Here is a 14812-nt window from a genome sequence, read left to right on the forward strand (position 1 = left end):
AAATATAGCCGGCATTGCTGTTCTGATTACCAAAAAAAAAAAACCAACAACCTTGTGATACTTTTCTTGTTATAGGACTACTTTATATCAGTGGTAATGCATTTTTAAGATGTCACTGGAAACTACTCAGATGCACTATTAACTGTCACAATGAGTAATTTTCCTTGACTCATAATTTTAAAGGGCCATTACACCACCTGTATATTTAACCAAAAACTCTCCTAGTCTGGTATAAAATAATCATCTAAAAAGTTTTGAAGGTCGCCGTGTGACTAATCTCCTGATGTAGGTGGGATTCTGTCCAGACCAGCAGTACAGACAGGCAAAAGAAATCACTGCGACTTCTTTTGCCTTAAAGCAGCGCCTCGCCCTAACATCGCTTTTTTGTTAGCCGGAATATCCCAATGTTTTTTCCGTGATTTCACCCCGTTATCCTTACTTCCAGCCTGGGTGGATTTGCCTGAGGGAAACGCACCAACAGGGACAACGCTTTTCTTCGAGAAGTTTCAGCTTTTCCTAACGAAAAGTTAATTCTGTTGCAACAAATGTCCTTGAGCTTATGAAGATATACCAGCTTAAAAATAAACAAATAAATGAACAAAACTGAGAGAAGAGCTGCTGGATACAACACAACACGGCCCCTGGGATGCGCGGGGGCATTGCGAGGGCGGTAGAGGAGAGGGATGCTCCCGGAACCGCTGCCCGCCGCGGCTCCCCGCTCTCGGGCGGGCGGGCGAGCAGCCAGGGCACATCCCCGCTTCCAGCCCTGGCTCCTGCGTTCGGAGCGGGGAGACGCCTCCTCGGACACGTTAAAAGTTTGGGGCGGCTCCGGGCTCGGAGGAGGCAGAGCACGGGCGGTGCGGCTGCTGCGTCCCGGCTATCGCAACAGCTCCGCGGGCGCTGAGCCCCCGGCCCACCGGGCACCGCCCCACGCCGCCGCCGCCGAGGGAAGATGGCGAACCGCAGCCTCCGCCTGCTGCTCTTCGCTTACGTGGGGGTCCTGAGCTGTAAGTGGCCGCGTCCCTGCCCCACGGGGCTATCGCGAACCGCCGCCTCGGGGAGCACCCCGGGCTCCCCGCCCCGCTACGGCGCTGGGTTGTGGGGGGACGGCCCCCGCGAAGTCGCTATGTGTATATTGAGGGGGAAGGCTCCTGGAGGTGTCGCTTTCCCTCCCTCATCCCGGAGAGAGAGGAGCCAAGTCGCGTCTCCAAGAGCGAAACATGAACGAGCGCGTCCCCCGCCACAGCCAGGGCGGTGTGCGCTGATTCTTTCCATGTGACTCTTCTTTTCGGGCAGATGTAACCTGTTTAAGGCCAGCCTGGTTTAAGTGCCAGTCAGCGGCCGTCTGCCACCGTGCAAACTTTAGGATGCGGGCTGCGTAGTTTGCTTTTCTGATGGCCTTTACAAGGTGAATGAGCAAAGGGCGGGACCGCGTTTTCTGCTGCCAGCACTGGGTGCTGCATTTCCAGAACAGACTTGAGTTTCCAGTATTTTTATGGTCCTAACTCCTTAAAAACAAAAGGGTAAGGTTAGAAAAAGTTGGACAAAGATTCCCCAGCCAGAAAGCACGCATAAATAATAGGAAAAAAACAGATCGTCCGGACACATACCTGCACAAAACCAGTGAATTAACAGTGTTAGTAGTGCCAGTCATGATACGGCTGTCACTTTCAGATCACATCTTACAGTGCTTCTGTTGTATGCTTCTTATGTCTTTTTGGTTTTTCGGGGAAAGAGCTGTACATGGAAATAGTGTTTTGAAAAGACTTATGTAGCAGAGTCGTGCAATGAAATGCCCACCTGGGACCAGTCCAGGATGGATTCTCAATCCGTTGTAGATGTGGAACATCCATGGTACTGATGCTGGGTATATTTTGAGGTTTACCTTTCATTCCTCCTAACAGAACATTACCTAACAGAAAGTTGTGTGTGTGTAAACTTTTTTTTGCAGAGTCCTGTAGTGGAGAGACTTGAAGTGATGCATGTCTGATAGGTCTTTTCCTCTCTTTCTGCTCCTACAAGACCTTATAGAATTGTTGGGCTGTTAGCTGAACAGCTAGTGCAGAAATCCTCTTTCACATAGTAAATAATAATAATAAATATGATTTTCTTTTTCTTTTTTTTTACTTCATTTCTTCTTAATTGCATGATATATCTGAGCAGGTGAAGCTGCTGTGGTATTTTTTGGTGACACGTTTCAGTGTGTTCAGGCTGCTCAGCCTTCTGGTTAGTTGTCTGTTGCCAGTGCTGGCTTTGACTGCTAAGGAAATGATAGAGAGTGCAATACAGTGCATCAAAGTCTGGTGCCTACATTGTTATCAGACTTGGAGGTTTCTTCTTGGTGGATGGGGTTTTTTTCCCCTTCCTGCCCCAATTCCAAAGAAATACCAGGTGGAAAGCAAGTTTACAAGCAAGGGGCTGATAAGAAGTCTTTTCATTAAGAAAGTGACTGTAGGTGAGTGGGTGTGCAAATGCTTATTGTTTGTGGGAGCCAGAGGAAAACCAGGCAGAAATCCAGGCAACCAGGAGTCTGCTGCTGCTCCTGTGGCTGGAGTGTGTTCACATTAACAGTAAGGCTGGGTAATTCTGGTGTCCAAGTCAGGCATATGGGCTGAGCAGCCTCTTATGTGGGACCCATATTCTCTGGAGATGGTGGGAAATGGGCAGAAATTACTGAGGAAAAGAAAGTAGTGGTTGATACCTTACAAGCAGCATAGGGGTCGGCCTCTTCTCCCAGGCAACCAGCAACATGGCAAGAGGATACAGCCTCAGGCTGAGTTGGGGAGGTTCAGGTTGGACATCAGGAAGAACATGGAACTTGGTTGTAAAGCACTGGAACGGGCTCTCAGGGAGGTGGTAGGGTCACCATCCCTGAAAGTGTTCAAGAAACAACTGGACATGGCACTCAGTGACCTGGTCTAGTTGTGAAGGTGGTGATTGGTCAAAGGTTGGACTCAATGGTCTTGGAGGTCTTTTCCAACCTGTGGTTATATTGTGGAGCAGGTGTAGAGAACTTTCTTGGTAGTTAAGCTGCAAAAATTAAAAGCTGTATAAATTGATCACAGGGCATCAGCATAGCCAAAGTAGATGAGGTTTGGATTGCTTTTCATTGAGAACCTGCTAAGAAATATTCATGACCTGCAGAAATTGTAGTTTCTGTGAGCTAATCTTCCCTTCCATCTTTAATTTAGGGGAAAGTAAGGGAACTGAGGGTCTTTAATGATGTTCTCTCTTGGCATGAGCTTCTGAAACTGACATCTGAAAGTTGTAAAAGGTGCCACAGCATAAGACTTGTGAGCTCTGTTGACAAGACAGAATATGTACAGAAATTATTGTTATAAACCATCATGGCTTCTTGGGAGGAGATAGTATGCACTGACCAACTGGCCTTTCTGTGAAGCATCTAGGTGTGATTTTTCTGAACATTAGTGCACATTGAAATTAGACTTCAGCTGGTGATGCTAGAAACAAATGCAGTACAATGTGTCTGTGTGAGGACAATGCAGAGGCAATAAATAGTAGTCTTACATAAATATTTGGAGCTCACTGGGGTAGTTCGAGCAATAAATAAGGTGATATTTTGTTTATTTGTTTATTTTGGCTTAAGAAAACCCCACTCCATATTCCTCAGAAATCTTTCACTCAGGTACAGAGATTCTAGACCAAAGAAGCCTTTTGTTTCTTCCCCCTCCCCCCCCCCCCCCAACAAGAAATCATAAAGCATGACTTGCATTGCTTTGAGAATTGACAGTGGAAGTGTTTAAACTATACTTTCTTGACTATGTGATACACAACTGATGTACTCAAATTTGAGACTATTATCAACCCTCAGTCTTTTGTTGAACACTCTTTGTTTGTTTGTTGATTAGCTTGGTAGGAAGTGATTTCTAAATTAGGCCATATTTAGGTGAGATGGGATTTCTTAAATTGTAAGACTGCATCCTTCTCTAGTAATATCTGTTCAACATAATGCTATAAAGCAGACTGCCTGGTTTTGGAGCGGGAGTAGGGGAAGAGGCATCAATTGAATGTTCATTCTCTTGCTGGTTTAGGTGAGAAGCAGTATTTCTTTGCTAAAGGCTGCTCAAGGTTTAGAAACATGCACAGACTCTTAGACACTCCAACATAAGTTGTAAGAGGAGAATAAGCTGCTAATACATAAACAAACAAATGAAAACTAAGTACAAAAAAGCAATGTTTGTTTCTAGTCTTCAGCCTAACATTTTTCATTTATGACTATGGTGATGCTGCACAAGATACCCAGATGCTTCTAAAACTGATACAAATTGACATGGTGGGAAGACTATTTCTGTCTTTAAAAGGGATACAAGGTTCTGTCCAGCTTATTTTATAACCTTTACAATTTTACTTTCTTGTTTAGATCCTCAGGGCCCAGAAGAAACTGGCTGTGAGTTACTGGCATGTCTCTCAGAAATCATGGTTTTGCTGCATTTTAGCAAGTCATGCAGTTTTCCTTAAACCTGGGCATGCTGCTTGGAAGGGCCTCTGTATTCCTGAGAAGGCTCCGCCAGAAGTGTTACTGTTCTGTCTCCCTCCTGTCTATCCCCAGCAGAGAGGAGGCAGAGAGAGCTCTTCCTTGGCTGGCCCCATGGTATCATTCTTCTAGGCTGCTGGCTCCACAGCCTATTATTGGATGTGCAGAAGAGAAAATGAGGGTGTCTGTCTTCCCTCACTGCACACAGGAGACAAGAAACATGCCTGGAAATGTCACATCAAGACAGTTGCAATTCCTTGTCTCTTTTTAAGGTGGATGTAGGCAAGAGGAGGACTTGCCTTTGTTATTGCTTAGCCTCCGAGGTCCTGTTTTCTCAGCTTTAATGTTGCAACATTTCTTTGTTCATGTTGTAGGATACGTATTTCTGGTAATTGTTAATATCACAGGGCATCTGGCATTAATAATCAGAGTTAAAACTACCACTGTCATTAGCAGATCTAATTGAACCTGGATGAAGTCTTCCCTCCCATTAGCTATTTAACTGAATTACACAAAGATATTTTCGTGATTATTTCCTGTATTATACCTATAATTCCTGCTGCATCCTGTTTTGGTAGCTGCCAGGTTCTGCTTCAGAAACTGGCTGATGCCAGTGCAAATGATTTGGTGAGAACACAGAAGTAATTGAATTTTGACACCATCTTTTCTTTTCAGTTGATTGATTTAACAAAACACCTGGTTTCATTTTTCATGACCTAGAGCTACCAAACTTGTCTGTGTTCACTGACTAACTCCAAATGTTATTTGGGGTATGTGCAGACCTGTTTTTAAAGTGAACTAAAAATACTACAGCAGGTACTTACCCCTCCTCCAAGGGTGCCCCAGGTGCTTTTGTTTCTTCTCAGGTGCTGGTGGTCACTAGGGAGAAGTCCTCTTGTGAAGTATGGGAGAATCTTCTTGCACATCTGATATTAAGAAAATTCAGTTTCCTCATAAATTCGCATGAGTAGTAGTAATATTTCTTCACTGAAGATAGACAGTGACATGCATGTGAACCTTCTGCAGTAGCAGTAAGCAAGCTTCCTTTGTTCAAGGGGGAGTAGATTTGTGCTGGTAGTGCTTTTAGAGAGCCATGAACAACTAGTAATTTAGTTCTGCAATTGGGATGTAAAAGTTTACATCGGGTATGATCTACTTAGAATCAATCAACACTCAAAATGTAGTCTTGGTGTTGGAGCACTTCTGAAGACACTGGCTCCCTGCACATGGTGATCCCTTTTAAGAACACTTTTCTTAAATTAAGGCTTAGAAACTCTTCCTTAGAAACACTAGAGATGACTCCAGTGCAAATGCTTATGTAAAGGAAGGGTACCCAAAATGTCCACATTGCAATATAAATATCTTGTATATTAAAGCAATTGAAGCACAAGGTAGACATTTGTATTTGCCCTTGCAGACTGTTTGCCAGGGCCATATGGAATGGCTAAACACCCTTGAAGTTCACTTGAAGTTATATAATGATATCAAACAAAACAAAATTTGCATAAAATAGTGTCCTTGTGGATGAGCTGTCTTGCTGTTTTTTCTTGGTTTGCTGGGTTTTTTTTCTCCACCATGATAACTTTGTGGCAGTATTGCATATATGTGGGGAAAAGAGATGGTTTACAAGTTCTTACTGGCTAGTTCAGTTCTAGTTCAGTACCATGGAGTGAGCACTTTAATAGAAACTGAGGGAAATGTTACGTGGAAGCTGTTTATTTTGTTTCAAGTAATTCCTTCTATTCTGGTTAGCTCACCCCCTCTCCCACCACTCCCACCCCGATTTTGTAAAGCTAACTTTGTTAAAGTTTTTCTTTCTGGCATGTCTTCTCCCATCCCCAGTACTTTTGAAAGAACCATCAGTTTTAGCAAAACATTTCCGCAGAAAAGCCTGTCACGTCTTCCTCAAAGCACTGTGATTGTGTTGTAATTCCACTTCAGGAAGCTTAAAGCAAATATTATGGTGCCCTGTAATCAAGACAAATTATTTGTTTCCTTCATGTAAAGGCTGGTGTTTTTTAGCGAATTGAATATGTATTTCAAAGAATGAGACAGCAGATGAGGCTGGAGAAGCATTTGGATGATTGCCGGTGCTTGCGCTCACCTGTATTTCCAAAATCACTTTTTTTCCTGGAGGACTTCAATGAGTTATGTCACCTCTGTGCTCACAATGAATCATCAAGCACTCAAGTGCTTACATAAAATTGCTTAAACTAGGCAGAAAGTAAGCTTGGCAGCAGAACATCTAGTCCTGTTTGCTTGTTGGTTTCTAACACAGTAGGAGGTGAAGGAGCTTTTGGAGAAAGAAGAAGGGGAAAATAGCAATTTCTGAACTAGAGCAAGTCATGTAACAGTTGTAGTTGTTGAACCACTAGTAAGTCTGTAAGCCTTTCTGGTTAATAGAAATTAAATCAGGCATCCATTTTCTCCCAAAGATTATTTGCAGGGGAAAACATGAAAAAAAATCTGGTAATAAACCTTTTTGAATGATAGCTTTTCAAAAGTGCAAAACTTAGCAGTTTCCAGTAAGAGATGGGAAGATCAAACTTGAATTGAAATAGCTAAAATTTGATTCTGATTGTTTAAAGAGGTATGAAATGGTCAGATTTGAGCTGGAAAGAACAGACCCTAAGAGTATGAAGTTTCAATACATATATTTCATAGCTCTTAGGTGGATTAACATCTTACGGATTCTACATGATTTGACCCCATCCAAAGCACTGGATCAGATTCAAAGGGAAACAAAATATATTATTGTCTGGATGGAAAAATTATAGGGTTGTTTTGATACCAGATAATTTTAACAAAACAGGCTATATTTGTTGTTCACAAACTTCTAACATATTACTTGGAGGTAATAATGGAAAATTCCTGAGAAATTACATTTGCTCAAAGTAATAGAATATAGAAACCAAAATGATTGTATCTCAGCCTGCAGAAAGTGCCCAGTATGAATTGGGAGACAATCTTGGGGGTGGTTATGCTAAGGACTTATGTATGGTAGAGTTGGACAGGTGTTTGTCCTTGACATACTTGTAAAAATATGAGGAAAATACATGCAGAAAACTAGCATTTGAATGCCTATTATCTAGTCAGACAGCAGTTTGCCACTAGAATATATAGACAGTATTTATCTCTGGAGGCCCTGGCTCATAACTGAAGCCTTCTAGCTGCTGTACTGGCAAAAATGAGTAAAAAAAATGTTGGACATTAGGATTTCTCCTTTTTTTTTTTTTTTTCTTTCTCTCAGGGAATTTTCTTCCATTTGTTGCCTAAGAGATTAGAACGACGATACTTATGAGACAAAAGATGTGGCTAGGAGGAGGAGGAGGCGGAAGGGTGCAGTTGGCTACCCTCTTAGCTGGAGGCCTTTCTCTTGGGAAGTGCAGAGATACTGCGAGATTTTGGCTGGGGACAGTCACGGAGACTGGGCTCAGCTCCTTGCTGTCTCTCATTCTCGGGACCAAAGGAGAATGGTCGGGCTGCTGCAGGGAGAATTCGCTGCCTCCGTGGAGTCCAGCCCTTCACTGCTTCTCATACCATAGGTGAGCCTTTGTTTGTAAGAGCGGCTATTGTACTGAGACCTTTTCAACACCCGATCTCACTGGAAAGGACCCTTACTATTGGTGTGACCCAGCCCACTGTGGGGCTGGGGCAGTGTGATGCCAATCAATCCCAGCCCATCCCCTGGATCGAGTTTCCCGAAGGGGCAGACTCAGAGGGTGGGTCGAGGGGAGGCTCAGAAGCCTAAGCTGCACGCCCCCGGGCAGTGCCGGGGTACAAGCCGCCTCCCCTGGTTTGGGAAAATTCTCGGTTACTCGGTTGTTCGTTGGTTCTTTGTTATAACTCCCGCCTCTTGGTTCCCCCCCCGCCCCCCAGTGGTTCTTGTTACATTGTGTCCTCCCCCTGGCTTGTAACTCATTGGTTGTTTTCACCTTTCACCGCGGTTTTCAAATTCCCTATAAAACTGAGGACAAGCCTCAGGGGGGGGGGCCTTCCCGTCTCATTCCATCCCTTCCGAGCTTGTTTGGGTTGCAAAACTTCTGACAATAAGCCTGTTAGAAGCCAGACCAGAACAGCGTCTCTCTTCCTTTGTCTCCGAGCTAACGTGAGCCAATACCATCGACTCCTGCCATGTTCCCTCTGCAATGAAGCCAGCTAGCTAGCTCAGCCAGCAGCCCTTTTCCTGATGCCGAAGTCGCTTCAGCGACGCGCAGAAGTAACGCAGCTGGACTCTCTCTGACCTGGGGCATGCCAGAGCTCGTGCCTCGAGCACCAAGACCACCTGCTTGGGTGCCTCAAGGGAAAACCCGGGACTCCGACCCCATCTGGAGGGAGTGTCTCCCAGCTGCCACTGCCCAGCTCCACTGTCTTCTGCTGCTGCTTCAGGCTTTTTGCTACACTTTAACCTGACAGCCCAGACACCCCGCAGCTCTGGAGTTTTTGCTACACTTTGTTTTGTCACCCCAGGTGTGCTCCCCTCTGCTGTTCCAGCCTGCTGCTCTGAGGTTCCTGCTACAGTCCTTTTTGCCATCCAGAGGGGCACCGGGACCCGCTGCCCTGTGTGAGTTTGCAAAGGGAGCTTCTTTTCTCTCTGTCCCACCAGCTGAGGCGCCATTAACCACGTGGAGAGGCAGCTGAGCCCACGCCACAGCGCCCCCTGCAGGCACGAGGGAACCATCGCACCTGCCCTGCCTGGCCGGGAGCCAATAGCGCCCCTGCCGGCTGTGAGTGGAACTGCACTGAAGGGGAAAGGGCCCAACAGCCGAGAGAGGCTGTGGTTGGGTCTCTGGAGGGTTTTTTCTGTTTGTTGCTGCTGTTGTTGCTTGTTTGCCTTGTATTTTATATATATATATATTCCAGTAAAGAACGGTTATGCCTTTTCCCACATCTTTGCCTGAAACCTCTGTAATTTCAAAGTTATAATAATTAGGAGGGAAGGGTATTTTCCATTCCAAGGGAAGTTCCTGCCTTCTTTGGCAGGCACCTGTCTTTCAAACCAAGACAAAAAACATCTCTAAAACAATACCTGTAGAATGCGTTGGTGTGTTTAGGTGCATGCTCTGGGTCACTTTTGTGCTCTAGTACCCTTACTGTTACGATAAAATGGCCTTAAAAGTAAATATTGATTCTTTGCTGTTCCAGTTTGGCCAAATTTAGAAATATATCCTCTGAGGGAAGACACAACCACCCCTCCCCCACCAGGTTCAGGAAAAATAAATTTTCCTCGAAGGAAAGTGAAGGAGATTAAACTATTTATTTAACAAGCACACGGGAAAAGGAAAACAATGCTAAATAATAAAATCTCTCATTGTGGAGAAAAAAACCTGGGAAAGTGTTAGAGTCCTCCCTTTGGTATCCTTGGAGCTGGGGCTTGGCCCAGGGCCAGGCCCTCTGCGCTCGGTGGAAAGTCCTCCTGATGTGTTCTAATATTGAAGCAGTCCAGCAGAAAAGGGGGAAAATCCGAAATTCCAGGGAAGGGGAAAAAAAAATTCAACTCTCAGTCTCTCTCCGGAGAAAAAGAAGCTGAACCACTGGCCAAAAGCTGACTGGAAAGCCGCAAGCCGAGTGCCTCCTCCCTCCCCTGCCGCAGCTGGAAAAAAAATGCTATCTCTGTGTGACCTTGAACAAGCTGCAAACTGCTTTGAAAAAGTTTTGCTCAGTTTTTTTCCTTCCCCCTCTCAGCTCAGTTTAGAGGCATAGAAAGGCACAAAGTTAATTTCTGGGCATAGGACAGCAACATGGGATATAAATCATAAAGTCACCCCAAGACATTTGCATTTTAGACTATTGGGCCACTTAAAGTGATTTTTCTGCCCCTTCTCCAGTCTTTGAGGAGGTCACCCACAAAGGAGAGAAATTCTCTCTTAAACTCCTGGCTTCTTGTTTGTGTCTCTTGCTTCATGTACCCATGAGCCAGACTGACTGGGATTTTGGGAAGTGTGACAAGACTTTGATTCAGCTTTGACACTGTCCAAAGTAGTGGTGCTGAGCATTTCCAAGACTGGGATTCAAGCACGCTGACCAAGTTATTTAATAACAAAAGACAATACTTACGTATTTGGGCAGTCTGATTTCCTGCCTAAATAGAGAAAAGTCTGGGTGCGGATGAGAAGTGATGGCTTTGGTGTGGCAGGACCTAGGAGCACTGCTGGCCAGGAATCCCTGCAGTTCTTCCCTATGAGGGTGGTGAGGCCCTGGCAAGGGTTGCCCAGAGAAGCTGTGGCTGCCTCATCCCTGGAAGTATCCAAGGCCAGGTTGGATGGGGCTTGGAGCAAGCTGGTCTAGTGGAAGGTGTCCCTGCCCATGGCAGAGGGGGTGAAACAAGATTTGGAAAAAGGTATATTCTTTAGTAACTTCTACCAGACAAATACATATTGTTTAATTGCTTGAAACTTAGAAGTTTCCAGTCAGGAATTTATACTGCACATAAGCAACTCCGTCTTTTTTGCAACACTTGTAGGAATGCTTAAATAGAAGAGGATTATCTCTAAACGCAAAGTATTAGAATATCAAAGGGAGACATCTCTGATATCGTCTTACCACTGTTCAGAAACAAAAATGTGTGATTAATGTTGCTGGGTTGAGTTCTTTTGTTGTGTTATTGGTTTATTGGGGGGGGGTTGTGTCTGTCCGCACCTCCTGTGCTTTTTTTTTTTCCCCTAAGAGCAAACGTGTATCACAGGGTTCCCCTTGAAAGGTAGGGAAGATCTCCCTTTTTCTTTTCCTTTTTTTTTTTTCCTTTATGCGCTAATGTCCACATAAAGCCCAATTAGAAGTCCATTAACAGCAACGTTTAGATGGTGGAAGAGTTTGTGCAAAAAAGGTCTTTATCCTGCAAGAAGCCTCAGCAGCTTTCCATCTAAATGTCAGTAAATATTTTCATGTGAAAGGTAAATGTTTTATTTTTAGTCAGTGTTTGATTATTCTTTGTATCTTGCCATGAATGCTGCTCTGGCCTTCTGTTCACCAGCATAATGGTCCTCCCTGGTGTAATGTGAGTCACTGAATCATGAGACTGTCATAATCATTTGAGAAGCTTCTATAAGGAAAATCAGTATTTCAGTATTGGAACAGAGCAATACAGCACCTGAAAATGTAAAAAAGAGGAAGCATTGGGACAGACAGGTAGTAGCAAGTGCTTGTAAGATTTTGATGATGCTTGTGGAAGGTATCTTTTCAGCTTTATACCGGCTAGCGCTTGTATTTCAATGCCTTAGAAAGCCTCGAGCAGCCTTGAGAGGTAGCAAGGGTGATCTAGCACTTTAGTAGCTCTAAAATCGGTACCTGAATCAGCTGCAGAGCAAATACCATCAGCAGAAGCAAAGAGGGAGAAATATAGCTCCCTGCTCGCTCAATTCCCTGCAGTTAGAAGCTTTCAAATGAGACAGACAACCAGAGATGTTCACAGGAAAGTTGCTGAGCTGAGAGAGAGGGCGTAGCCTCCCCTCGACCATCTTTTATTAGGAGAAGGGGAAAGGGGAGGACTGGGGGCGGACCTGGGGTGACCGGCCAATCAGACACTGCTAAAGAGTCTGAGTTACATTTGGCTTTGCCCGTGCTTGGAACAAAGGAGCTCGGAGCACATGGGCAGGAGCACGTGTCTTTGGGAGGGGGAGGGGAAGCTCAGAGCAGACAGCAACAGATGCTGTTGTACTATTGGAATGACTAGTAAAGCAAAGACATTGAGACACTCCAGATTTTCTGGTAACATCCAACCTGGTGCCTGGGAGAAGAGGTAGAGAAAAGTAGGGAGACGCATCTGTAGTGGAAGTATGCTTAGATATCAAAAAGTGGCCTTTTGGGCTGAAGTAGTTTATGGTTTTGTTACCTGCCAGTCTGTGTAAGAAGCCTTCACATAATTCCACTTGTAAGTCGATTGCGTTTTTTTTTCTCCTTTCCTAAATAAGACCTACATTCCGGACATCAGCTAGTGCTGTTTGAATCACATGATACAGAGCTTTTCTGAAATGTGTTAGGCATAAAGAGTAAATGGAATTATTCTCTATGTGTTTGATGCCATGAAGATTTTTGCCTTTTCTTTTATACCCCTGTTATACCTTTTTACAGCTTCTGTATTCCTAGTGCTTCTTGCCTACATTCTTAGACTTGTTTGTTAAGCTAAGAGACTAAACATTTTAGAAGCTTCGTAGCTAGGGATCAGTGTGCCCCAGACCCCAAGGTCCTCTCCAGAACATATTCTCTAAACCAAGATAGAACCATCCAGGGGAAGGTTCCTTGGGGAGGGGGGGCTCACTTGAACCTCTCATTGGGGAATCTTTGATAGATATGCTAATTAGTAAAGCCTATAATGTTATACCCAATGTTGGGGGGGACACACGAGAGGAGAGACACAGAGACACAGGGAAAGACTCGGTGGGGTACATCTTGATGTATATGACCTGGACGTGTACACCTAAGGATCCTTAAAAATAAATACCAAGGTAAAATCCCTTTTCCCCTTCTAACCATGTATGCCTCTTGATTTTAAGACCAGGAAAAGGCATCAGTTCAGTGAAGTGTTGTTGAAATGATGGCTCAGGGGTATTTGCAGAAGTTAATGTACTTATAGCACTTGTCTTCAGACCCTTTCAATAAATAATGTTCTGGGGGATAGAAAGTCATCTGGGGAAGCTTTGTCAGCAGGGAATCAGCAATATTTGTAGAGAGACTGACTAAAAATTTTTTTAGCTCTGCCTTTTCCCTGCCACTGAACACTGTTTTTATTTAATTTATGTTCCAGTTGTATCTTTACAACTCAAAACACGAACAATCCATGTGCAGTTACTACTTGCTTTCCAGTTGTGTTTAAATTCTTAGCCACCTTGCTGAGGGGTAAGAAAGGAAGGAAAACAGTGCTACAGAGGCTTTGCCCAGTTGCTGAAAGACAGTGGCTTTCTGACATAAGTAGCTGTTGGGAGGACTGATTTTTGTGAGACAAGAATTAAATGATGCCTCTATAAGCATTTACACATATCTAAAGTTTATTAAAAGCTTTTGAAAGCTATGTGAACAGAGAAAGAGGAGGGGGACAGCAAGTTCTTCTTGTATGTACAGACTTTCAGGTGCAGAACATATTTCCTAAGCTAACCCTGTCTCAAGGCACACTAAATACTATGTCCAGTTGTTGGGGTTTTAGGAGTTCTCCTGTTTACTTTTTCTCTTAAAGAATTTTCCCCATACATGCTGCCAGGGGGACAAATTACTGGGTGCTTAAGAAAAACAAAAGACCTGGCCACAGGGGGAGGGGTCCATCTGGCTACTTTCTTTCACCTGGGCTTGTGGGCTGTTAGTTCCTGGTGTTTGGATGGAGAGAGAGGCTGGAAGGAATTCGTCAGCACTGCAGGCTTCTGCTTTTTCGGCTGCCTTCCTTCTACTGGAGAGACCCTGGGATTCCCAAGCCTGCCTTTCCCTACCCCACTGGGAGCCGGGCTGCGGCCGCCCTGCCCCCGCCGTTGCTTCAAGCCTTCGCTACTCTGTAGCCCCGCACGCGCTGCCTGCCCAGACCTCCAGGGGTTCCCACTGCAGCTCCGGAGTTCTATACATCTCATCTGCCACCCAGGATTTGTGCTCATCCCTGCTGTTCCAGCCTGCCGTTCCCGAGGGTCCTGCCGGACACCGGGATCAGCTGCCCAGGGGGTTTGTGAAGCCTTTCTTCCATCTCTTCCCGGGATCCCCGGAGCACCGGTGCCGCGTGCTCCCTGAGCTTGCTCCGGAGCGCCCCCTGCAGCCACGGGGGAGCCATCGCACCTGCCCTGCTCACCGGGAGCCGCCAGCGCCCCTGCTGGCTGTGAGAGGAACTGCACCCAAGGGGAAAGGGCCTGACAGCTGAGAGAGGCTGGCACGGGTTTGTGGTTCTGTTTGCTGTTACTGCCATAGTTATTATTATTTGTTTGCCTTGTTGTCCACACATACATATATAATAGTAAAGAACTGTTATTTCTATTCCTCATATCTTTGCCTGAAAGCCCCTTAATTTCAAAATTGTAATAATTCGGAGGGAAGGGGGTTGCATTTTTTTTTCATTTCAAGGGAGACTCCTGCCTTCCTTGGCAGACACCTGTCTTTCAAACCAAGACACCAGTGTAGATATGTTAGTAACTTAAACACCCTCAGTTTTGGAATGGGACTAATCAGTTTTGAAAGGGGAAAAATTTTCTACTACATTGTGTTGCTCTTAAAGCTGCAATCCTGCATCTGTATGCTGTGTTTGAATCCCCCATACCTTTATGGAGCCCTGCTGAAACCTTGCATGTAAAAAACAATCTGATTATTTTAGATTGCCAGTTGTGGTGATTGAAGGGTAGACAGTTCATT

The 14812-nt window shown here is 44.8% G+C and overlaps 1 protein-coding gene and 1 long non-coding RNA gene across 2 annotated transcripts in view; both read left to right on the plus strand.

Annotated features, from left to right (window-relative positions):
- The first annotated feature begins 716 nt into the window (after positions 1 to 716).
- Positions 717 to 14812, plus strand: part of JAM2 (junctional adhesion molecule 2) — a 50646-nt gene continuing 36550 nt past the window's right edge. The window contains exon 1 of the mRNA XM_032097557.1: positions 717 to 1007. Within this exon, the coding sequence (XP_031953448.1) occupies positions 953 to 1007 (55 nt within the window). The 5' untranslated portion in view covers positions 717 to 952. The remainder of the gene's footprint in view (positions 1008 to 14812) is intronic.
- On the plus strand, positions 1018 to 9383 carry LOC116438629. Its single transcript, XR_004237855.1, has 2 exons — positions 1018 to 8040; positions 8966 to 9383. It is a non-coding gene; the product is annotated as an uncharacterized LOC116438629 (long non-coding RNA).

Source organism: Corvus moneduloides, chromosome 2 (assembly GCF_009650955.1).
Source record: "Corvus moneduloides isolate bCorMon1 chromosome 2, bCorMon1.pri, whole genome shotgun sequence".
In the NCBI taxonomy this organism is placed as follows: Eukaryota; Metazoa; Chordata; class Aves; order Passeriformes; family Corvidae; genus Corvus; species Corvus moneduloides.